The sequence below is a fragment of the Vombatus ursinus genome, unplaced genomic scaffold (assembly GCF_900497805.2).
Source record: "Vombatus ursinus unplaced genomic scaffold, bare-nosed wombat genome assembly UNPS02014807.1, whole genome shotgun sequence".
Lineage (NCBI taxonomy): Eukaryota > Metazoa > Chordata > Mammalia > Diprotodontia > Vombatidae > Vombatus > Vombatus ursinus.
Window position 1 is genome coordinate 24,242,203 of NW_020954585.1, and position 23,137 is coordinate 24,265,339.

Consider the following 23,137-nt stretch of genomic DNA (forward strand, 5'->3'; position numbering starts at 1 on the left):
GGAGATCGAGAAGGAGATCGCCCGGACCCAGAAGAACAAGGGTGAGCGCCGGGCCTGGGAATCGCGGGACAGTCCGTACCTCCAGCCTCCCCGCCTGACTCGGTTTCCCCGTCTGTGCAATGGGCAGGGCGATACGGGAGAAGCGCGGCCCGGCGGAGGTGACTGAGGGGGGTGGGGTTTGAACCCGGATTCCCCCGGTCTCACCGGCTTCTTTGAGTGGGGGGGTCGCCTTATGGGAAAGATGGGGTCCGCACAAGCGGTGGGGTGCCCGGGAAAAGAGCACGGGATGATTGGCGGCCCGAGGACCTGGGTTCAAATGCCGGCCCAGCTGTTTACCGTGCGGTATGGTGAATTTAGAGCCACTGGACCTGAGATCGAGTCCTGGATTCACCACTTATTACCATTGTGACCTTGGGCAGGTAACCTCTTTCTGGGCCTCACTTTCCTCCCCTGTAAAATGTGGGAGTTGAATTAGATGACATCCAACGTTTATGTGACCTTGGGCAAGTCACTTTTCCTCGAGGCTTCAGCGTCCTCATCTGCTAAAAAAAAAAAAATAGAATTGGGCTGGATGGTGGCCTAAAGGCCCTTCCAGCCCTAAATCTGCGATCCTATGAGAAATTAGAGGGTAGAAATGTATAATATCCTACCCCATCTCCACTTAATCATTCAGCAAACATTTACTGAAGGCCTGTCACATATAATACTCTATTCCACTTTGCAAAAGTGTGAGGAGTTTAGCTTGAGGAGACCAAAAAAAAAAAAAAATCCACTTGAAACAACATTGAAGGTAGGGCAGCATCCCATAGTAGTTTGTAAGTGCAATGATAGATCAAAGAGAACTAATAATAGTCAGAAAGGTTCCCTGTAGGAGGTGACATCTGAAAGAAACCTAGAAGTATGTCTGAGAAGCGAGAGAAAGCATGGAGGCAGGAATGAGTTTGACCTATTTGCGGGAATAGTTCTGATTAGCTACCAGTGTAGACAGGGAGGATGCCATCCCAGTGAGAGGAAAAGGAAGATGTGGAGAAACTGTGGTCAATAAGGTTCAGTACTTTAAGGCCAGATTGTCAAAGACCTTGTAAAGCAGGTAGAGGAGTTTAGATTTGCTGATAAAGAAAATGAGCCTTTAAAGTTTAGGCTTATCCTGATCGTTGGCCCAATGTTCATAGTACTGCCTACCTGGTTATAAAAAAACTTAAAGTCCTGGGTCTTTAGGAAGGAGTAGATACTACCCCAAAGTTATTTTGCATTCATCTACAGTAGAACTTGGCTGAGGTTAGAAGGGGAAGAAGAGTCCTTTGGCATAAATATTAAATAGTTCTTGCTGAAAGGAAATGAAACTTGAAACTAATATAAAGCATTGCAGTGGGAAGTGGAGCTGGTCTGGTGCTGTAGCTTGAGTAAAATAGAATATGCTTAGCAGTTGGGTTTGTTCTTTTTCAACTCTGTTTTGGATGAAACCAAAAGGTAGTACTCTTTGAACCCTTTTATTCCCATATAAATAGTTTTAGCTCCTCAGTTACATTTTAGATGCTGTGGCCATCATCTCTATTCAATTTAAATATTTCCAGTCAGTCCCTCATGATATTCATTTATGTCATACCTGCATGTTTTTGATTACGTGGATATTGATCTTCAGTGTCTGGTTTTGTGATATTTAGCTACTGAGTACCATCTTGGTTTGCTGAAAGCAAAACTTGCCAAGTACAGAGCACAGCTCTTGGAACCCTCCAAATCTGCCTCCACCAAAGGAGAAGGCTTCGATGTGATGAAATCTGGAGATGCCCGAGTGGCACTGATTGGCTTCCCTTCTGTGGGTAAGGTCAGTGATTGAAGTTATTTGCTTCAGACCCTCATCACCTCTTGCCTGGACTGTTGTGAAATAGCATCCTAATTGGTCACCCTGTCTCAAATCTCCACCGTCTCTAATCCTACCTTTCCTTACCTAAGAAATCATACATTTCTTCCCTTCCTCTACTCTGTGGTCTAGCCAGATTGGCTTTCTTGCTGTCTCTCTCGCATGGCATCTCCATTTCCTGTCTCTCATAGCTCTCCATTTCCTGCCTTTGTACTGACTGTCCCCATGCCTGGAATCCCTCCTCACCTCCACCTCTTAGATTCCCTAGCTTCCTTTAAGACTCAGATTGAATACTACCTTCTACACATCCTTCCCTGATCCTCTCAGCTTCTGATCCCTCTCCCCTCTTCCCCCCATTCGTTACCAGGGTATTTATTTTTACATAGTCTGTATGTATTTATGTACATATTGTATCCCTAGATAGAATATAAGTTTCTTGAGGACTGCATCTGTTTCATTTTTCTTTTTGTATCCATAATGCCTGGCACACTGCAGGTGCTTAAGTGCTTGTGGATTGATTTCTTTATATGGGGCATATTGGATTTGTTTACATAGAAGCTAATTACATGTGTGTTGTTTGTCCATGTAGTGGATTCCTAGACTCCTAAAGCTGGACTTCAGCATCCTAGACTTTAGGGAGTCAAATGTCTAAACTATTCACTGTACAACATTGTCTGATTTTTGTGTGCTGACAATGCCAATCAACACCCTCCCTTAGTATTTCATTCCTTTGTTTTTTTTTCTGTGGGATAGCGGTAAAGGTGCAATTGAAAAGTCTCTGAGTGCATTGTTACCTCTTCTATTCTCACTCCTCAAACCTCTTTCAGCCTAGCATTGGATCTCTTCAGTCAGCTGACACTGTCCTTTCCAGAGTTACCAGCAATCTCTTCTCTCTCCCACACCCCAAATAATCTCCTAATTAGCTAAGCTAGTGTTATTTTCTCACTCTTCATCTGCATTTGACACTGTTGATTAACCTCTTCTCTCCTTGCTAGTCTTTTCCTTCTAGGTTTTCATGACTTGACTTTCTAGAAGTTTTCCTATCTGTCTGACCACTCCCCAGTCCCCCTTGCTGAATCACCAACCATGTCATAACCACTATCTGTGGGTGTCCTCAAAGTTGGGCTATGAGAGTTTTACGTTTCTTCATCTGCACTCTTCTTGGTTTCTTCTTCAGCTCCCATAGGTTCCATTATCATCTCAGTACAGATAACTCCAAGATCCAAATATTTTTCTCAAGCTCCAGTTTTATTTGCCAATTGGCCTTTTGTTGTTGTTGTTGAGGCAATCAGGGTTAAGTGATCAGGTTAAGTGTTTAGGGTCACACAACTAGTAAGTGTCAAGTGTCTGAGGCTGGCCACTTAGCTGCCCCAAACAACATACACTCCATTTTTTTTTTTGAGGCAATCAGGGTTAAGTGACTTGCCCAGGGTCACACAGCTAGTAAGTATTTGAGGCCAGATTTGAACTCAGGTCCTCCTGACTCCAGGGCTGGTGCTCTATACACTGTACCACCTACCTGCCCCTTTGTTGGCCATTTCTAACTCATTCCCCTCCTCTTAAAATCCACCTTTCTTCCTTTATTTCAATTTTATTGCGAGTACCACCTTCCTTCCAGTTACCCCATTCCAAATTTTACTGTTATCTAAATTCCTTTGCAAAGCACAAGCACTGGGGTCCTTGCAGGTCCTGTCTTATTGGGTCAAATCCATAGTCCAGTCACACCCTAATTCTTTTGTCAAAAGAATGTCTAAGAACATGTGAGAGCTCTTCTCCGTTCAGGGAGAAAGAGCCTACTTTGTAGTCAGAAGATTCAAGGTTCAGTCTCTCAGTTCTTCCAGTTACTAGCAGTGTGACTTCGGGCATGTCACCTCCCTGAGCCTCCATCTCCTCATTTACAAAGTGAAGTAAAGTTAGAGCTGTCTGTAAGGTTCTTTCTGTCTTTCTTTCAGCTATTCTATGCTTTCAGCCTTGAAGGTTAGCTTTACCCCACCTTCTCTTATAGCTGTGGACTCCGTCAGTTTGTCAACATACTCTTTCAATCCATTTAGATTTTTTTTCTTTTTTTCTTTTTCTTTCTTTCTTTTTTTTTTTTTTTGGCTAGGCAGTGGGGTTAAGTGACTTGCCCAGAGTCATACAGCTATTAAGTGTCAAGTGTCTGAGGCCAGATTTTAATTCAGGTCCTCCTGAGTCCGGGGCCGGTGCTCTATCCACTGCCCCACCTAACTGCCCCCCATTTAGATTTTTTTTGTCTGCCATATCTTGGAGTAACAAGCTCCACAAGTTTGCCTGCTATGTAAATTAGTTTTTATTTTATTGGTCCTTAGCTTATTTTACTCAAGTACTAAAGGGTATGATGTGGTCCTAAGTTTTTAGGATTTGGTTTAAAAAAAAAAAAAGTCTGTGGTCACCTTGTCTATGCCATTCGTAATTTTAGTAGTTTTTAGCCTGACCTTTGTCAGTCTTTCTGTTTTTAGATTACTAAACCCTAATCTTTTTTTAGTCTGCCTTCATAAGGCAACCCCTTCTTTCTCCCAGTCCCTCTGATCATCTTAGTTTCATTTGTTTAGTTCCATTTTATGGAACACAGAGTTAAAGTGTAGATGCATCAGTTATCTTTATTCATGAGGGTACGATATTGGGTGGTTCATTGTTTTTACAGCCCTCCTTGATGCTATCCTATGATTACAATGATGAGCAAAGTACTTGGGACAAAGTAAAATAATTTTTTTTTTATTTAGAGAATAGACTTTATAACTTTTTACAGTTTAAATAATTTCTAATAGGTGATAAGACACTATTGAAAACTAATGGACTATAATCAAAAGTAGACTTGGAAAATTTTTCTGAAACTTGGAACAGTTCTGCTTCTCAGTATATGAACAAATGAGTGAATAAAGCATTTTGTACAAAACACCATGCTGAGTGCCAGGGATAGAGATAGAAAAGTAAACCAGTCCGTGCCCTCAGGGAGCTCACATTCTAATGGGAGGAGACAGAACATGTGGAAAGTTTCAACCTCCAGTCACATGGAAAGGTCCCACGGGGTCCTTAGGGTGCAGTGGCCAAGCAGATGTAATGCTGCTTCTTTAATGTCATGTACTTTGATAAAATCAGATCAGTTCTGGCGTTGAACCATTTCACAGTTCCAAGGGCTTTGGTGACAAAAACATTCTCTTCTGGGTCTTTGTCATTTGTCTTTGTATTGTTTTTTCTTCATCTTAAATGTGCTCTGTGAGAGCTGCAGCCTTTGCACATTTCCTCCAAATTCACTGACTCTTTGATAAAATGCAACTTCTTAAACTGGCATTTAAGGGCCTCTACAATCTGGCCCAGCCTGTCTTTCCAGCGTTGGTTCATGTTACTTTTGCTTCTGTGTAGCCTATTTTCCCAGCTAACATGGACTCAGTTGTTCCCCAAATATGACATTTTCTCTCCTGCCTTTGCATTTACACATAACATCATCTCCTATACTTGAAATGTCCATCCTCCTCCATGTAATCTTTCTGATCCCCGTAAAAGTGTTGAATCACCTTGTCTCTTAGCATAATTCTGAATTGCTTTCCAGAATGGTTGGACCAATTACTTCATAGCTCCACCAATAGTGCATTAATGTGCCTGGCTTTACCTTCAACAATGACTATGAAATTATTTTTAAAGTGGGAGTGGGGGAAGAAAAGGGGAACTGTGATTTTAAATATTTGACTTCCAAATTATAATATTCTTCTCTTAAAAAGTCAGGAAGTGTGATGGTAAATTTCATGTGGCTGTGTTATCTCCTGAGGCCAAATGAATGAAATTATGGAGTTATATTTTCCTCCTATTCTTCACTCTCTGCACTTTCCTTCCTGACCACCCCCCTACCCCATCTCTCTCTAGTCTACTTTGTAGCAGGATATTTTAGGCTTTTGAGGCTTCTTGCCAATAAACCTAGAGGGGTTGAAAGTGTGGGAGTTGGGTATTTTACCTCCTGAATGGGATGTTCTCATCTTTTCAGTCTACGTTCCTGAGCTTAATGACCTCCACGGCCAGTGAAGCTGCATCCTATGAATTCACCACTCTGACATGTATCCCAGGTGTCATTGAAGTAAGTCTGAATTCTAAAGGGAGGAAAAAAAGAATGAGAGTGTGTTTGCATGTCTGGTGTTTGTACTTTTATTGAGACGGGTTAGTTGCCCTATAGTTTTGAGGCCTTAAAGAGTTTCTGGCAGGTTCCATGGCCTGTAGGAGTACTGAATTAGAGCCTTAGAATACCGCCTCAAGACTTGCTCTCCCTGCTTCTAGGAGTTCTTGCTCATTGCATTGAAGTCTGACACAGCAGTAAGAAGACTCTTTCAACTAACTAATTAGTTCTGGTAAAAAGGTTGTTTTTCATTTAAAAACATTTTTTTAAACAATGCTTTAGATCATTAGTCTATTGTGATCTGTCCAAATCACTTCTTTATTTCAAGAGGTATAGGGAGCACAACGCCAGGTACGTAGTAGGTGCTATTTAACTATTAGCTCTCATTATTATTATTGTTATATAGTCTTGAATCTGCCAGGATGACATTGTAAGAAGATGTTTAGCATGTGGGATGATGTTTAGATGAGTGTAAAATGGAACTTGAGAGTTCCTGTCCCAAGTTGAAAGCTTTGAAACACTTTTCTTTTTATGCCAATACAGGGCTAGCTTTTCAAAGACTAAGTACTTCTCAGCCTAGGATTGGGTTTGGTAGCATTTGGTTCTTGAAATAGCAACGTTATACTTTCAGCATTATGAATGAAATTTTAAAAGCTTCTTTTGAGCATTCTGTAAACCTGCAGAAACATTTTGGGAAATCTATGTGAACTCTCCTGTACTTAAATACTGTTTAGGCCTGTGTTTGATTTAAGACTTAAGGGGTTGTTAGTTCATATTAAAGAAAGCTTTTTCAAGGGGCAGTCAGCAGAGCATCCCACAGCCTCTTACCTCTTTCGTTCTTCTGCCCTAGTACAAAGGAGCCAATATTCAGCTCTTAGATCTTCCTGGAATCATTGAAGGTGCTGCACAAGGTAGGAAAATTGATTTGATTTTTGTTCATAATCACTGAGGCAGGAGCATGGTAAACAAGAGAAGGGGAATTGAAGTGTCCAGGCCAAGTTCTTCCTCACAGTGGCTTTGGAGGGGAGAAAATTGATGAGATTGCCATGCAGCGCCCCTATTTCTCCATTTATATTATTCTCCAAAGTTGGGTGATAGTTATGACATAGGTCTGAGATGTTGGAAATTCATTAGTGTTGTAAGGAAATTTGGTGGTAATATAATGGTATGATGGTGGTGCAGCTTTGAGGATAGTCCTCCATTGGAGTTATTAATGGGGGGATAAGGAAGAGAATTTGGAACTCAAAATTTTAATAAATGGTTATTAAGATTTTTTTTACATGTAATTGAGAAATATTTAACAAAATAAATGAAAATAATTTAAAAATAGAAAAAAGAAATGCAGTCCATGGTCCATTCAAGTTTGATGGCCCTTGGGTGTGCACTAAGCTGTCACAAACTCTGGCTTCCAGACTAGCCAAGGTGTCTCTCCTCCGCCTTTGCCCTCCTCTTTGAGTTCACCAGAAAGAGGTCCACGCATGGCTTTTAATTTTTGATGTCCTGATGAAAACCCCTTCCTCGGCTGTTATTGTTGCTGAGCCTGAATACACCTTTAAAGTCTTCTTTCAACTTCTCTTGTTCTCTGAATGTGTCCCTAGAACAGCTGTGTATATCAGAGGTGTCAGACTTGCCTCCAGCCTGCAAAACTTCTGAGTGTGGTCCAAACCAAATTAAAATATAGTTGGGAAATGTTTGACATAATGTTAATTTGTGGTTTGGAGTCGCCATGCCTCTGCAGAGATCCACTGATAAAGGGATAAGTGTTAAAGGTGGCAAGATTGTTGGATAACCTCTAACACCTTCCTTTAGGAAGAGGGATGAACATAATTCCCTATTCTGCTTCTCCCAGGGAAAGGCAGAGGCCGACAGGTGATTGCTGTGGCTAGGACAGCCGATGTTGTCATCATGATGCTGGATGCCACCAAAGGAGAAGTGCAGAGGTCAGTGTGTGGAGGGAGGGAATGGATTGAATTTGGGCCAGAATTACTTTGCTGGAACAGGTGCTACGGTAATGTCACTGCAGCTTGGCACCAAAGAATGCTGCTGCTGCATGCCTATGCCTGGTTATCTGCTGAGTAGTTCTCTAACTTTTAGAAGCAGCTGTGCCATATGTAGCCCCCAAAGAAAGTCTGGCCAGAAGAGTCTTTCCTTGCTGCTAGCCCTTCTGTAGAAGGGTTGGAATCTTGGACGCATAGTCAGCAGGAGAGTTAGCTCAGTTTTCCATTGGTAACTCATCTTTCCACTTGGATTGGATTAATAGTATAATCGTACAGGAGTGGGAACAAAGTAAGATCTAGCCAATGTGTGATCCGTATCAAGCTCTCAGGAGTAAAGAGTTGTTTACAGCAGCAGAGTAGGAGGAAAGGTTGGTGAAGGATGTTGTAGGAAGCCCTGGCCAAGGAACTTGGAATGGGAGCTCTATTGAACTTCTACCAGGGCACAGTGAGCTTGGCCTGGGGCCTTCATTCACTCTCTACAGAGAGTTGGCCAGCATGACCAAGCTGTTGCTTGAAGAGTGGCAGAAACTGGGCCTCAGATAACGGTTCCATTGGTTCCCTACCCCTCTGGGCTACAGGTGTTCCCATTTGAGATCGAATGTGTTGGCAAGGGACTCCAGTTTCACCCACAGCCACTAAATTGGTCTGTTTTCCTGACTTTCAGCTGTCAAGGACCAACTTTGAGCTCCTTTGGAAAAAGAAGGGCATGGTTTCTACTTGAGTTTCATCCTCTTTTAAATGGGAGAGAGGGAGATCTGGTATTTTAATGGAATAGCCCTTTGTCCCCCTAAGTACAGAATCTGTATTTGAACACATTGTGCTTTTAACTGCTTGTATTTGTTTGAACTTAGTCTTTATTTATTGTCTGTACTTAATTGTACCTGTAATCCCTTGTGAGAATGAGAGCTTTTTGAGAGTTGGAATTGTTTCAGTCTTTGTATTTGTATACCCAGCACTTAGCACAGTTTCTGGCACTGTGTAGATGCTTAACACATGTTTGTTGATTGATTGATTGATTGAGTCATGTAGTAAAGGAAGGTCCAAGGTCAAAGTGGTGGAATTCTCCTTTTCATATGTATAGAAGGGACTTTCATTGCTGGAGCCTGAACTCTAGCTAAGAGTCATTTTGTTTGTTGTATCTGTGCAGGTCCCTTTTGGAAAAGGAGTTGGAATCCGTGGGGATCCGGCTCAACAAGCACAGACCCAATATCTACTTCAAGGTGAGAACTGTGGGCCTAATTAGGTTTGTTTGCATGGGCTGAAAGAGAACAGAAATTCTTTCCAAAATGGTCTTCATATTTGAACACGTTTTCCTTTTTCTCTACTTCTCAATCCTCAGCCAAAGAAAGGTGGTGGGATCTCCTTCAATTCAACAGTCACACTGAGCCAGTGCTCTGAAAAGCTGGTGCAGCTCATCCTCCATGAGTACAGTATCCTTTTCCCAAAGGATCTAAGAAATGGGGGCCCCCTTAAATCTTGGCTGCTCTGACTGAGGTAGAAGGCAATTTTAGAAGTGATTTCTGGGGCCTGGAGGTAGGAATTAATAGTCAGGAGCAGACCAGTTACTGCTTGACCACCCATATCCTGAATGTTGAGTGCTATCCTTGGAAAGCACACTGTATTGGCCAAAATGAGTAACCTGTTTATAGGGCAAATCCCAAAGTTTTTAAAGCACCTTTTATATAGGGTATCCCAAAAGTCTTAGTGCAATTTAAAACTTGTGTAGGTTTAAAACTGTTCTGAGACTTTGGGGTATCCTGTATGTGCTTATTTTATTTATTAAAGTATAAGCATAGTGTTTCCCAACTAAAATTAGTAATCTAGTAAATTCCCATTGCTTACCATATTTGTGGAGTGCTGGATTCAGTTCTGAGTACCGCATATTAAGATAAACAGTAAAGTATAGGTAGAGAACAAAGACCAAGTTGGTGAAGGCACCATTAACTTTGTTTTAATGGGGATTGTTTGGATGAACTTGGGATGTGTATTTTGTCAAGAGAAGATGTTTATGTGAAAGAAGGATTAGATTTATTCTCTTTTTCAGAAGGGAAAATATAGGTAGAAGTAAGAGGGAGGCAGACCTCAAGGTAAGAATAAGTTAGAGAACTGTGTGACGATTACAGCCGTTCACCAACATCTTCGACCTCCCTGTCACTGAAAGCATTTAAGCCAATATTGACAATAGGACAACAGAAAGAGAGGTTGGAGAAGGATGCTATTTATTGTATCGTTCATTGAGACTCAGGCCAAGGAACTCTGAACTGGAACTCTAGTTAGATTCTTTGTTGAAGATGGGCTCCTCCCTGGGTGGGATGGAGTGTCCATCTGGTTAGACTTCTAAGGTCCTTTCCAATTCTGTGATTCTTTGATTTGCATTTGAGAACCACCTAGTTCCTTGATCAGAAAAAGCATGTTCATTAACCTTAATTTTGACCACCTCAGAAATCTTCAATGCCGAAGTTCTTTTCCGAGAAGACTGTTCACCAGATGAGTTTATTGATGTGATTGTTGGCAACCGAGTGTACATGCCCTGCTTATATGTAAGTGGTACCTGAATTCCAGGTGGAGGCTGTCACATGAGAGTGAAACCAAGATCTGAGGGATCCCATTCTCTTCAGTAAACACTGACCATGAGATACACGTCCTTTTGTCTCAGTCCATTTTTTGTAATTTCAAAGAAATGTACAGTACGGTACTACCTGTTTCCTTGTTAAAAAATTGACTCCTAGGAAAAGACAAGGAAGTTGAGGCTCTCTTTCCTTTTCACTGAAACATCCAGCATCTTATTTGTTTTGTTTGGTTTATAATACAAATAGGAGTTTTAAAGTTTAAAATCAGATCACTGGACTAAGTGCATCTTTATTTTGGAGGCATTGGGAAGTCTTAACCCCAGCAGCTCTTTGATCAGGTGCTGATGTTGTGTTTTTTGGGATGCAGAACTCTAATACTCTTTTAGAGGCAGCTAGGTGGCACAGTGGGATAAAATGCTGGGCCTGGAGCCTGGAAGACACATTCAGCCTCAAACACTTACCACCTGTGTGACCTTGGGCAAGTCAACCTCCGCCTCAGTTTACTCATCTGTGACATGGGACCTGTTTCCAGGGTCGTTGTAGGGATCAGATGAGATGTTACATTTTTTTTAAATGCTCAGCCCAGTAGATTTTGTATAAAAGCATATTCCCCTCCACTTACCCTAGTACTTGGGTAAGTTAAAAAACAAGCTGTTGGCCAGGAATGAGTAAAGGACTATTTTTATTTGAATAGATTTGTTTTTCCCAAAGACCCCTCTTTCCCTAATTCTTTTCCCTTTCCCTTTTGGAATCAGGTTTATAACAAAATTGATCAGATCTCAATGGAGGAAGTTGATCGCCTGGCACGAAAGCCCAACAGTGTTGTCATTAGGTAAGACCCTGGAGATCATGCCCTTACCTCTGTCAGCCATTTTCTTATGACATTTGTTTTGTGAAGAGAGAGGAAAGCCCCACTTACGCGGAGGTCAGACTTTATGGAATTCTTGCCCATTCAGAGCACGATCATAATCCTGGAAATAAGCAAAAAAAAAAACCCCAAAACCCTGAGAGATGGGGTACGAAATAGTTATTCTAACATCCATGCAGTTTACATTAGAGGAAACCCACCTTCAGGCTATCCTTGAGACAATTATGTATAAAATAAATTGTTCAAGGATAATGGTGTCTCCACACTCTGGAACTAGCCCAATGTCATACATTGTCCACTTGTTCACGGGCTGTTGATCATGGCACTGATTAAAATCTCCTCTGCTGTTTCTTGACTTTCCCATCCCCTCTCCCCATTCTCATCTCACCCTCCCCCCCACTCCCACCCCTGGGGATTGATGGGTAAAATATGAGCTCTGAATTTCTGCTTCAGAAGAGGCCTTAATACCTTCGTGTTCCCATTTGCATCTATCCCAACTGTGAACTAACTACTTACACAGTCACTGGTTTGGGGGTATGTAGGTGCATGTGTGTGTGGTTTGTCTTTGTAGTTGCGGGATGAAGCTCAACCTGGACTTCTTGCTGGAGATGCTTTGGGAATACTTGGCCCTGACATGTATCTACACCAAAAAAAGAGGACGTAAGTTAAGGACCAGGCCTTCTTTTTCCTGGACAGGCATCATGGTGTGCTTATAGCTACTAAGCTCTATGTGATGCTAACACCACTCCCCTGCCCTTCCTCTGGGTGAAAAGCTACATTTTCTTTTGGACCAGTTAGCTTTATGTATTTCTTCAAATTATTCTTATTTCTTTTTCTTTTTTTGAGGAGGACCCAGGTGGGAGTAGGAGAGTATCCTTTACTTAGGTTGGATATGTTTCCTTTCTTAAGTTGGATCTCATAATAATCCTGCCCTATTGGCATTACTAGGGTAGCTAGATGGCTTAATGGATAAAGTGTTGGGTCTGGAGTCAGGAAGACCTAAGTTCAGATCTGGCCTTGGACACTTAATTAGCTATGTGGCCCTAGGAAGGTCACCTAACCTCTTTTTGTCTTAATCCATTAGAGAAGAAAATAGCAAACCCCTCCAGTATTTTTGTCAAGAAAACCCCACAAACTGTTGGTGTGCTGTGGTCCATGAGGTCATGAAGAGTTGGACATGAGTAACCAGCTGAATAACAACAACATTGCCATTATTAAAAAAAGTAATTCAGAGAATTCATCCTGCTAGCATCGGGGAGTAGCAATGTTCCTTTTATATATGAAGGACAGCACAATTCAGACTATCCCTTTTAGTGCTTTCTGAACCACACCTGGACCGGGATTCCTTCTCTGACACTTAGAATAGTAACATCCCCTCCCACCTTAGACCAAGAGTTACAGACCACTGAATTTTAACTCCCTGGCTCATCAGCCTCCATGGTCTTTGGCTGTATTCTGAAGGCCCCGGTTACCCTGTCAGCCTCAGGGACTATATTGCTGCATTTTTGAGTATTCCAAATAGACTCTGATCTTAGAGGCAGGAGAAGACAGGACTTCCCAGATTTGGATTCAGCAGCTGCTTGCCTACTGCTTGCCATGTAAATACAAATGTCTTAAAAGTTTTATTTTTCCTGCCATATTCAGTCCTGTTGTAGCTATTTGAGATGGCAGGAGTGGTAGAATAGAATCTCTGACTTTATTTCCCCCCTCCTTGTCCCCTTTCTCATTATCAAGGTTGTTGGAGGTATTCTAGAAATGTATTCATTAGGGGAGGGGGGAACCACCAAATGATATACAAATAACATTAAAGCTGAGCTTTAAAGATTTGTATTTGGGGAATAGGTGTAATAGTTACATATATATATAATATATATATCATATGATTGCGTGTGTGTGTATACATAGAGAGACACACACATGCACACAAAATATGCTGATGAGAGAAGATAGAGAACAGCCTGCTATGAGGGAGCAGGATATATGGGAGGTGATCCAGCAAAGAGACCAAGAAGGAGTGGTCAGACAGGTAGACAGAGATCTCAGTGTCATGTAAATCCAGAGAAAAGAGAATATCCAGGCGAGGGTGGTCACTAGTAGCAAATACTGTACGGAAATTGAGAAAGATAAGGACTGAGAAAAGACCATCAGATTCGGCATTTATGAGATCGTCGATAACTTTGGAGAAAGCGGTTTCAGTTGAGTGATGAGGACTGGAGCCAGATTGCAAAGGGTTTAGCCACAAATGAAAGGAGAGTTAGATGTAAGCAATGGTAGCAGAAGCAACAGCCTTTTCTAGAATTTTAATTGAGAAAGTGAGGAGAGATGTAGGCTAGGGATGGTAGGAGGGTAGAAAAGGGTAAGGAAGTTGTGTTTGGATGTTAAAGTGCTTACAAAGCAAATAGTAACAGCTGTGGAACTGAAAAGATCCTTGGAAACAATTTGCCACAGAAGCTGCCTGGGGAAGAAACTATGAGCAAGAACAGCAAAGAACTGAGGATCTCATTTCCAAAAAGTTTAATATTTGCACTTCTGCCATGCTATCAAGTGTAGGCTGGTCTTTCTCCTAGAAGAAAAAGAGGTTCAAAGAATGTCTGTCCACTCTTTGAGGAAAATGACTTACTCCTTTAAAAAGAGAGGTGGAGAAATAGGTGTCAGTCTGAAGGGAATCCTGCCTGTGTCAGGAGTTTAGAGGGACGGGAAATGTGACACACAGGAGAAAGGAACTTAGAAGGACTATTTAAATAGGAAGTCCTTTTTGAAGGGGACGAACTTCCCCTTCTAAGGAAGAAGCAGCAGATCGTACTCCAAGGAATAATGTTACATATCCTCGTGTCCTATGTCAGGAAAACATAAAGTGGTGGTGGTCCCCCGCTGAGTGGTACTGAAACAATCATTTGTTTTACCTGTTAGCAATAATCTGCTACCTTCCTTCAGCATGTATTGAGGACAAGAAACGTAAACTCCCCAGATTTGTCAAACTAGAAGACTACTATGTGCTATGTATTGCTACAGTAATTCATGTCAGCACAAATCACACTGCCAAAAAGAATCTGGAAGGCATTGCTAAAGATTATGAAATCTTGAATAAGACACTGAAGAACTTAGGGCCGTAGTTGTTTTCATCATAGCAGCCAGAGAGTTAGGGTTTCAGAAGAGAAAGGCAGAGACAGTGCTTCTTAAACTGTAGGTCAAGACCCACAGTTCGAGAAGTACTAAAGGGGGCGAGAGTGGAAAAAGTTTAAGAAGCTGTGGTTTAAAATATCAGAATGACAGGCTCCTGACCAGGAATATTGTTTTCCTGATAAGTCCTGGTATGACTATATTTGCTTATAGTCTTGAAAATTTAATCAAAAAGGTTTTAAACCAAGAAAAAAAGGAGGAGAAAACTGTCTTCCTCCATTTAAAAGCTAGATACTATAAGAGCAGAGGCATCAAACTCAAGGCCTGCAGCCTGTAAACTCTCCAGTATTGCCTGAACTAGATTAAAATGTAATTTGGAAATGTTTAACAATGTAAATAAAAATATAATACAGCCTAGTATAATGTTAATTCATAGGTTTCTAAGTATCCAGTGTAAGGGATCTGTTTCTATTTGAGTTTGACACCAGTGCTGTAGAGAGTAGCTACAATGTAGAAGGAAATAGCAGTAGCAACACCAAAAAACCAAGGAAGGAGTAATTCATAAAAACTGGCCTCAGAATGTCTATATCGATATGTTCAAAGCATGCATTATAACTGAGGTGAACTAGAATATTGACACAAGGAGGCATATTTGACCTCATATGGTCGTACTGAGACTTAGTAGGATGAGACCCATCACTGCAGTATGACTCTGGAAAGGTATGCATACCTTATTCAAAAGGAATAGGTTAGGTAAAATTAGCGTGGAGTAGCACTGTATGTTAAGGAAACATACTTATGTGAAGAGATCTAAGAACCAGAGTGGTATGATGGAGAGCATTTGGGCAAAGATCAGTGGAGGATCCAGACAAGTGATGTTGTCCTCAGAATATACCACAGACCACCCTGATGGAGAGAGGAAATGGGCAAGAGAGCACAGAGGCTGGATAGATCTACTGGCATTGGGGCATTGGGGTCGTCTCAAGTTTTCTCTCTACCAAAAGAGGAGCTGCTAATAAATTCTTCATTTGCCTTAATGATAATTCCATTCTTCAGAAGATGAGAGAGCCAGCAGGAAATTTCTCTTTTGGATCTGATGCTTACTAACAAAGCAACTTATAGCTGAAATAAAAATGAAGGGAACTTTGGGGGGTGAGGAGAGGAAATAGTAAGGATTCCACCTTAGAATCTGTGCTAAAGAAGGAGAGAAAATCCAGGAACAGTTTTACATACACCCTGAATAATAGGAAACCAGATTTGAAAGGATTCAAAGAGGAGATAGTCATGATCCCATAGTCTAAAATTCTGCAAGGAAGGTCAACTCATGAGAGATGCGAAGTGCTCAAGAATGAAATTTCAAAAACTAAAAAGAAACAGTTTGAGAAGAAAAAGGGAATTATCTAAAGAGGCTGCTAAGGATGCACATGTAACTTATCAACCAGCTTATATTTTTGAGAAACATGTATAGAAGATTTGGATTCTAATCCTAACACTGTCTGTGTGACTATGGACAAGTCACTTAACCTCTCTGGTTCACAGTTCCTCATCTCAAAAATGGGGCTGATAATATCTATAGTGCTTACCCCATTTAGTAAGACTTAAATAATAGGTTATGGGTAAAGTGCTTTGTTTAATTAGAGCCACATAAATGTCTGTTACCATTATGATGATGATAGTACTAGGACAGGTAGCAAAGGATGGATACAAAAGGGTTGGCATGGGCCTGTTAGAATAGTGTCATGTCTACACTGTGCTGTAGGTATAGTTTACCTGGCTAGTAACAAAACATTGGCCCAAGTGTCTCATGTTACTCTTGTGGACAAAATGGAGAGGAGTGGTCTCAAGGGTAGTGGGTGCATTCAGGATAGACTTAGAACCAGTTGAATGGCTAGACCCACAGAAGAGTCATTAGTGGTTCTGATGGCAGATAGGAAGGAGGTTGGATAGCAGAGTCTACAGTGACATTCAATAGGAATAAATATATGGGGAGGCAGTCTGAAAGTTAGGGAAATCTGGGTTCAAGTCCTGCCTGTGCACATCCTAGTTGTGTAAGGCTGGGCAGGTCATCTCTTCCCTGACCCCAGGAAGTTACATAAGACTAGGAGCTGTAGGACAGTTGCCAGTCTGCATTGGTAGAGGGAATTTCCTCACTGAAAATTCCTTCCGCCATTGATATCAGCAGTCTAGAGCAGTGCTTCTTAAACTGTGGGTCGAGACCCTATGTGAGGTCCCTACCAACAATTTAAGAAGAGCTCAAGGGTTTGCAAGTGGAAAAAATTTAAGCCCTGTAGAGACCAAATACTCCACCTTAAACTTCAGTTCAAAAAGTGAAATTCACAAGTTCATCTTCAGAAGATCTGGGGGTTTTAGTGCATTTCAGGCTCTCTGTGGGTCCACACTGTGACATGACAGCTAGGAAAGCCAGGGCCACCTCAGGCAACAGTAACAGCCGCAATGTTTGGGACTGGCATGGGGACAGTTATGCTGGACTGTGCCCTGCTCAGGCCACCTCTGTAAGATTGTGTTCACGACATAGGCTGATATACTTGGGAGTTCCCACAAAACAGGTTCCAGGATGGTAAAGGCCTCAACGTCATGTCATTTGAAATTTGATTCAAGAAAGTTTATCCTGGATAAGAGAAGACTTAGGGAGGACATGAGATATTCTTGAGGTTTTACAAGACTTTGATGGGGAAAGAGAAATTATGAGCCCTAGAGGGCTAAATTAGAAACAGTGGGTGGAAATTGCAGAGAGGCAAATTGAGGTTCGACATAAGGAAAAACTTTCTAGTGGTTAGTGCTTTCTTCAAATGGAATGAGGTGGTGGGTTTCCCTTTGCTGAAGATAGATAAGCAAATATTGAATGACTATCTGTTATAGATGGGATTCTTGCTCATATATGAATTCAACTGTCTCTCCAGCTCTGAGGTAATATAATTCTGAAAGTTGGAAATGAGTTATTTGCACCTGGTGAATAATTTTCTGTTTCTTTGACATTTTTCAAGTATAACTGGACAGGATGGCATAAGCATGAGCTGGTTTTTAAAAAAAAAAATCTGCTGTTGAAAGGCTGAGGGTTTTTAACTCTCTTTTCCTTTGTCTCTTTCTCCTATTCCTCATGTAGAAAGACCAGACTTCACAGATGCCATTATTCTCCGGAAAGGAGCTTCTGTAGAACATGTGGTAAGTAAAGGAGGACAGATGATTATTTAGCATCTGATCAACTTGCCAGGGAACTCTCCAATCAGAATTGTCTTCAGGCAGTGACACAGCTGTCACATATGGCACTATTTCTCTTCTGGCCCATGGAATTCCTTTGAACTAACCTACATCATGATTGTCTTATCTACTCTGGTCCTGGGCCAGAACAGATAACTAGTATTTGTAATGTGGCAGGTGGAATCTGAAATTACTGAGGAAATAAAGACTTGAGCTTCTGCACATACCTATTTATTAAGCAGTGCATGCCAATTGCATAACAAATTGGGATCAGGCCTCCTAAAGTTGGCACTGGACCTAGAAAACAAGCGGATACAGATTTTTATGCATTAAAATAGGAAACAATTAACAGGATATGAGATTAGTAGTTTTATTCTAAATTGGAGGAAAAATTAGGGACTTTACAAGTTGGGAGAGGAGAACAAATAGGTGTAATTCCCTGAAATCGGGAAAAAAGAGATGTCTCACTTCTACCCCTTCCCCCAAAGTGTCTGTATTCAATCAAAGGAACAAGGAAACAGTAACTGTTGACCAGTATGGGGCCAGTTTTCAGGTAAGACATATAGGGGTTGCTTAAGATATATAATTGTGAGAAAACTTCTTGCATCAGTCCTTAGATCTGACAGGGTTTCTGGTTGGCATAGCCTAGGTCCTTAGTTAAGGGTCTCTAAGCAGCAAGTAGAGGCGGTCCAGCTTCCCAGTCATGCCAGGCTAGGTTCAAGCAATGCAATAAAGTTTTCTCACAAGACACAAATTGGACTAGACCCGTAATTAGCCAGAAAGGGAACTGAGCTAAATCCAAAATTGAAGCACAAGATGGAGTTGGTTTGGTTCATGAGTTTCTCACAATTCCCTCAATTAACATCTTTATCCTGGGCCAGCTTCCTTGCCTCCTTTTCTGCTGGACAGCACTCATAGCAAGGCCGGGAACTTCCTTGCTGACTTGCCCCTTTCAGCCTCTTCGTCAGACAGCTTAGTCTCTGATGAGAAACTTTTGCCCCAAAGTGCTTCGCTTTATGTTTTTCAGACCTTTCTTTGAAACTTCAATGTGTATTTCCCAGTAAAGCAAAGCCACAAACTATTTAGAAATCCTGGTTGTGTCTTCATTCTCTCCAGTCAGTGGCAGTTATGATGTGATTTAATTGGTGCATGTGATGTTACCTGGGCACTGATGAGTAAGTGGCATGGCTTTTTGCCATCCATCCCAACCCTTGATTTCCACTTGCATCATGGAATTGGGGTTAATTTTTAATAGTGCTCTGATATTGGAAAGATTTATTTACTTTTTTTTAACCTAGAATGCAGAAACAAATGGTTTTTTTTAAGATTTTATGTAATGAGGACATATTTCCACAGTAAATGATGAAGCAGCAAATTTCTGTGTCCTCAAAGCATTTGAAGATCAAAGCATTCTTACATTTTGACTCTTGGGAACTATTATATAGAAAACGTTCCCAGGATTGTCCTTGTAGAGCTTTCTTTGGCCTTGACTAAAACTTATAGAAGAAACCCCAGAGATTTCAGTAGGATAAATAGGTTGAACTGTTTCTGATAACAAAAGGTTTTCACTCAGCTAACTGCAGAAAAGGGTTGTAGAATAGCATGGCAGTTTTTGTATAGAGAATTCAGGTTTCTTCACGTATATTTGTTATTTTCAAAACATCCATGTGAGATAGAGACAAGGAAGGGCTGTTAGGTGAAGTGAGTCCCCAAGGTCATGTGAGGAATGGGAGAAATTGCTCAGGAATCTGGAAACCCTAATTTACCCCAGAGTCGTCTATTGAACAGATATTTACTGAGTATCTGTGATGTGCTGGTGTATAAGAGCCAGAGAAATGAAAAGCATGGTGCCTAGTTCATCAAGTTTGTAACTGGTTAAAGAGACGAGGGGGACACACACACACACACACACACACACACACACACACACAAAACACACATTAAATCAGAATTAAGACAATAGTGTTAAATGATGCAAGGTACTTCAGGACTATGGGGCAAATCAATAGTACAGAAAAAAAAGGAGTGTGTAGTTCAAAGGGGGCTTGCCCATGGTCAGAGAAGCTTCATAAAAAGGTTTGGACTCATCTAGACACAAGCAGGTGTTTATCTCTTTCATGGATGACAGGTTTGAGAGCGATGTTGTAGCTCTTCCCCTCCTCTGCCATCCCATAAATCCTCACATTCTTGGAAGGTGAGACTCCTGGGTCTCCATTTTAGACCGTTTTGGCACCTCGAGCAAATTTCTACCTTTTGAGTCTTTCCCTATTGTTTTTGAGCCTCCTGAAAGGCCAGTGGACCATCCTACTACTGTCAAGGGGTGAAGAACAGCCAGACTCATGCAGAAAATTATAAATAACAAACAACAAATCACGGCAAATGTAGTACTGTGTAGGGTAGGTGGCCTTTGGAGTCTTTTGCCACCATAGTGATCCTTACTTTTAAGAGGTTGAAAAAGCAGTGTACCAGGTTGTAAGAAAGTGTACCCTTGAAAGAAATGCCATCTCTGAGCACCAGGCAGTGGTGGAGAATAACAGATGTGTGGAGTTATTAGATGTGGGTCTTAGGCTGGGAACATCCTGCAGTCTAAACCCTTTTCTCTTCCCTTAGTGCCACCGGATTCACCGAACACTCGCCAGCCAGTTTAAATATGCTTTAGTGTGGGTAAGTCCTCCAGTCCTTCTGACTTAAGAATTCTCTCTTTCCTCTTCTTCCTCAAGGAAATTCTGACTATGTAATATTTCCCTCTTCCTTCCACTCTTAAAGGGAACCAGCACAAAATACAGTCCTCAGAGAGTGGGATTGACGCATACGATGGAGCACGAGGATGTCATCCAGATAGTCAAGAAGTAACCTTTCCTGCTGCTGATCATCAGTGCCTGACCCCGCCCTAATTCCTGGAGTGGCATCTGATTGACTGTTATCATCTACAAGCCAAAAAAGGAGGAAAAAAAAAGGAGGTGGGGTGGGGGGTTGGAGAGGGGGAAGGGAGTGTGCCCAAGAAGGAAAACCTAGAAAGACCCCAGAGTCATGTATGTATGCTTCCATGAAGCTTGTTCAATAGGAGGATGAGGAAAGACTGACAAGGAGCTGGTGTGGGCCAGAGGGATTTGCACATTATGGGCATTTTGCTCATGTAGGAGTGGTGGTCCTAAACTAGGGGATCTGGAGCCTGTAACCAGAAATCAGAACTGACCCCACCCCCGACTCTACTTAGGCCCCCATAGGCTGTTGACCATTGTGCTAAAGTGGACTTGCCGCCTGGCCAGCAGCTTGCTTGAGCCACTGGCTATATGGAGCTCAGTGTGCCAAGCCACTTTCACTTGGTAGAGAGGAAGGGGCGCTAAGAGTTGTGTTGGAATCTGTGTCCTTGTCCTTAGGGCCTCTCAGTGCATATCTCTTTCATGGATGGACTAGTATGAGGATGATTAAGAGAGTCTTAATGTGACATGCTGAGGCTTTTCCCCTCCTGCCATCCCTTCAATGAGACCCCTCATCTCTTAGAAGATGTGACTCCTGGCTCTCTTTGTTCTACCACTTTGGTACCTAGAGCACATTTGTGCCCTTTCAGCCCTTCCCTATCCTTTCTTAGCCCCCTCCTATTGCACTAGGCATCCTGAAAGGCCCCCGGGCCACCCCGTGACTGGAGGGATGAAGAGTAGAAATCACCTCACCAGCGGCAAATAAACAAATAAAGACTCTTTCTCCCATTTCCCTTTCAAGGTCTGTTGGAAAATCTACCACTTTTGGCCTTGTTCTTCTATGCTCTTTCTCCTTTTTATCTTGGTTGCAGTCAGTGTGTATAGATCTGGTTTTGCTCATTTTACTTTTTTATCACCTCATGTGGGTCTTTCCACATTTCCCCAAATTGTTCATACTTATTTTTTACATGTGTCAGATTTTCCAAACAGCAAAGGTCAGGAGAAGACTGTTCTCCAGCTTGCTCTCTCCATAGCAGGCTTTTTATCCCAATGGGGTCTCCAGATCCAGTAGGGGAATCATAAACCACCAATGGAGAGCTTCCTTCGGGACTTCTGAATTTTTCTGATTGTTTGATGGCTGAGAATTCCTGCTGCCTCTTCCTTCCTTTCCCTCCCTACTGGGGAGACAGGATGGGAGAGGGACAGGGGTCCTATGGAGCTCTGGGGAGGCCCCTGCTTCCTCTTAACTGAAAATTCTTAACCATCAATGATGGATTCCCAACCGCTGCCCAGTGACCACACATCTGTTAGATTTGAGGGTGTTCTGTTTGTTTTTCTTTTTGGATTAAAGACTAAAACAGAAGAATGATTTCTTTTCCAACTAGAATAAAAGTTGGTACTTCACGTGCAAAGCAAACACAGCTGCCACTTTCCAGTCAATGGAAAGCTCAGCTCGTACCAGTCTTGTCTTCTTTAACTCCGTGGGGGGTAAGAAAAGCAAACAGACACTTGGGAGCCGCAGCCAGAAAAAAGACAGAGTGCAAAATGGTCACTGTGTGCAGCTGCTGTTGAGTAGGACCATGCACTTGAAGAGTGGAAATAACAGTGCATTTGTAGAGCACCAAAATTTGGAAAGGGCTTTGGTCCCAGCCTTGTTGGGGCAGAGTTTCTAGCATTAGTTCTACTTTAGGGATAAGGGGAGGAGCTGTGATTTCGTTGGTATAAACAAGTCTCACAGATTCATCTTAGTTGCCTAGAGTTACACAGATGGTGTGTGTTTGTTAGAAACAGGACTGTGGTCTTCCTGCCTCTGAGGTCAGCTCTCTATCCATTCTGTGCCATTGCACAGATGAGAAAATTGATGCTCTGAGTAATTAAGTGATTTGTTCTTGATCTCACAGTTGGAACATGGGCTGAATTTGAAGTCCAGCACTTACCCTACTATGCCAGAGATGTCACACATGCATTCTGGCTCATAATACTCCCACATGTAGCCAGAACCAGAGAAAAATGTAATTGGGAAATATTTAACAAAATAAAAGTACCGTAAAATATAGATAGTGTTAATATGTGATTTTCTAAGTTAAACTTCCACAGGGGTCCTCATGTGGCTTAGTGGCCCCCATTTCTATTTGAGTTTGACACTGTGTTATGCCATACTGAATCCACAGGAAAGAAAGATTGCAGAGGATGGAAGTTAGAATCATGACAGCTTGTCTTTAATTCAGAACATGAGCTGAATTCTTTTCTCATCCTCTCTCCTCTTCCTCTATCTCTCTTCCCTCTCTGACTCTCACTTCCTCACTCTATCCCTCTCTTCTTCTCCCTCTTTCTCTTTCCTATCCTCTCCTTTCCTTCCCCCCTCTGTGTTTCCCTCCCTCTCCCACTCTCCCTCCCCTCTCTCTCTATCTTTCCCATTCACTTTCTGCTCTCCAGCTAGGGAAAATTTTATTGTGAG

At 41.9% G+C, this 23,137-nt stretch overlaps 1 protein-coding gene across 1 annotated transcript in view; it reads left to right on the plus strand.

Annotated features, from left to right (window-relative positions):
* DRG2 (developmentally regulated GTP binding protein 2) overlaps positions 1-22,735 on the plus strand; it is a 23,297-nt gene extending 562 nt beyond the window's left edge. The window contains exons 4-16 of the mRNA XM_027874459.1: positions 5-41; positions 1,665-1,825; positions 5,859-5,948; positions 6,835-6,895; positions 7,834-7,924; positions 9,129-9,201; positions 9,321-9,411; positions 10,424-10,521; positions 11,307-11,383; positions 11,991-12,079; positions 17,664-17,722; positions 20,369-20,422; positions 20,525-22,735. Coding sequence (XP_027730260.1) covers positions 5-41; positions 1,665-1,825; positions 5,859-5,948; positions 6,835-6,895; positions 7,834-7,924; positions 9,129-9,201; positions 9,321-9,411; positions 10,424-10,521; positions 11,307-11,383; positions 11,991-12,079; positions 17,664-17,722; positions 20,369-20,422; positions 20,525-20,611 — 1,068 coding nt within the window. The 3' untranslated portion in view covers positions 20,612-22,735. The remainder of the gene's footprint in view (positions 1-4; positions 42-1,664; positions 1,826-5,858; positions 5,949-6,834; positions 6,896-7,833; positions 7,925-9,128; positions 9,202-9,320; positions 9,412-10,423; positions 10,522-11,306; positions 11,384-11,990; positions 12,080-17,663; positions 17,723-20,368; positions 20,423-20,524) is intronic.
* The last annotated feature ends 402 nt before the right edge of the window (positions 22,736-23,137 follow it).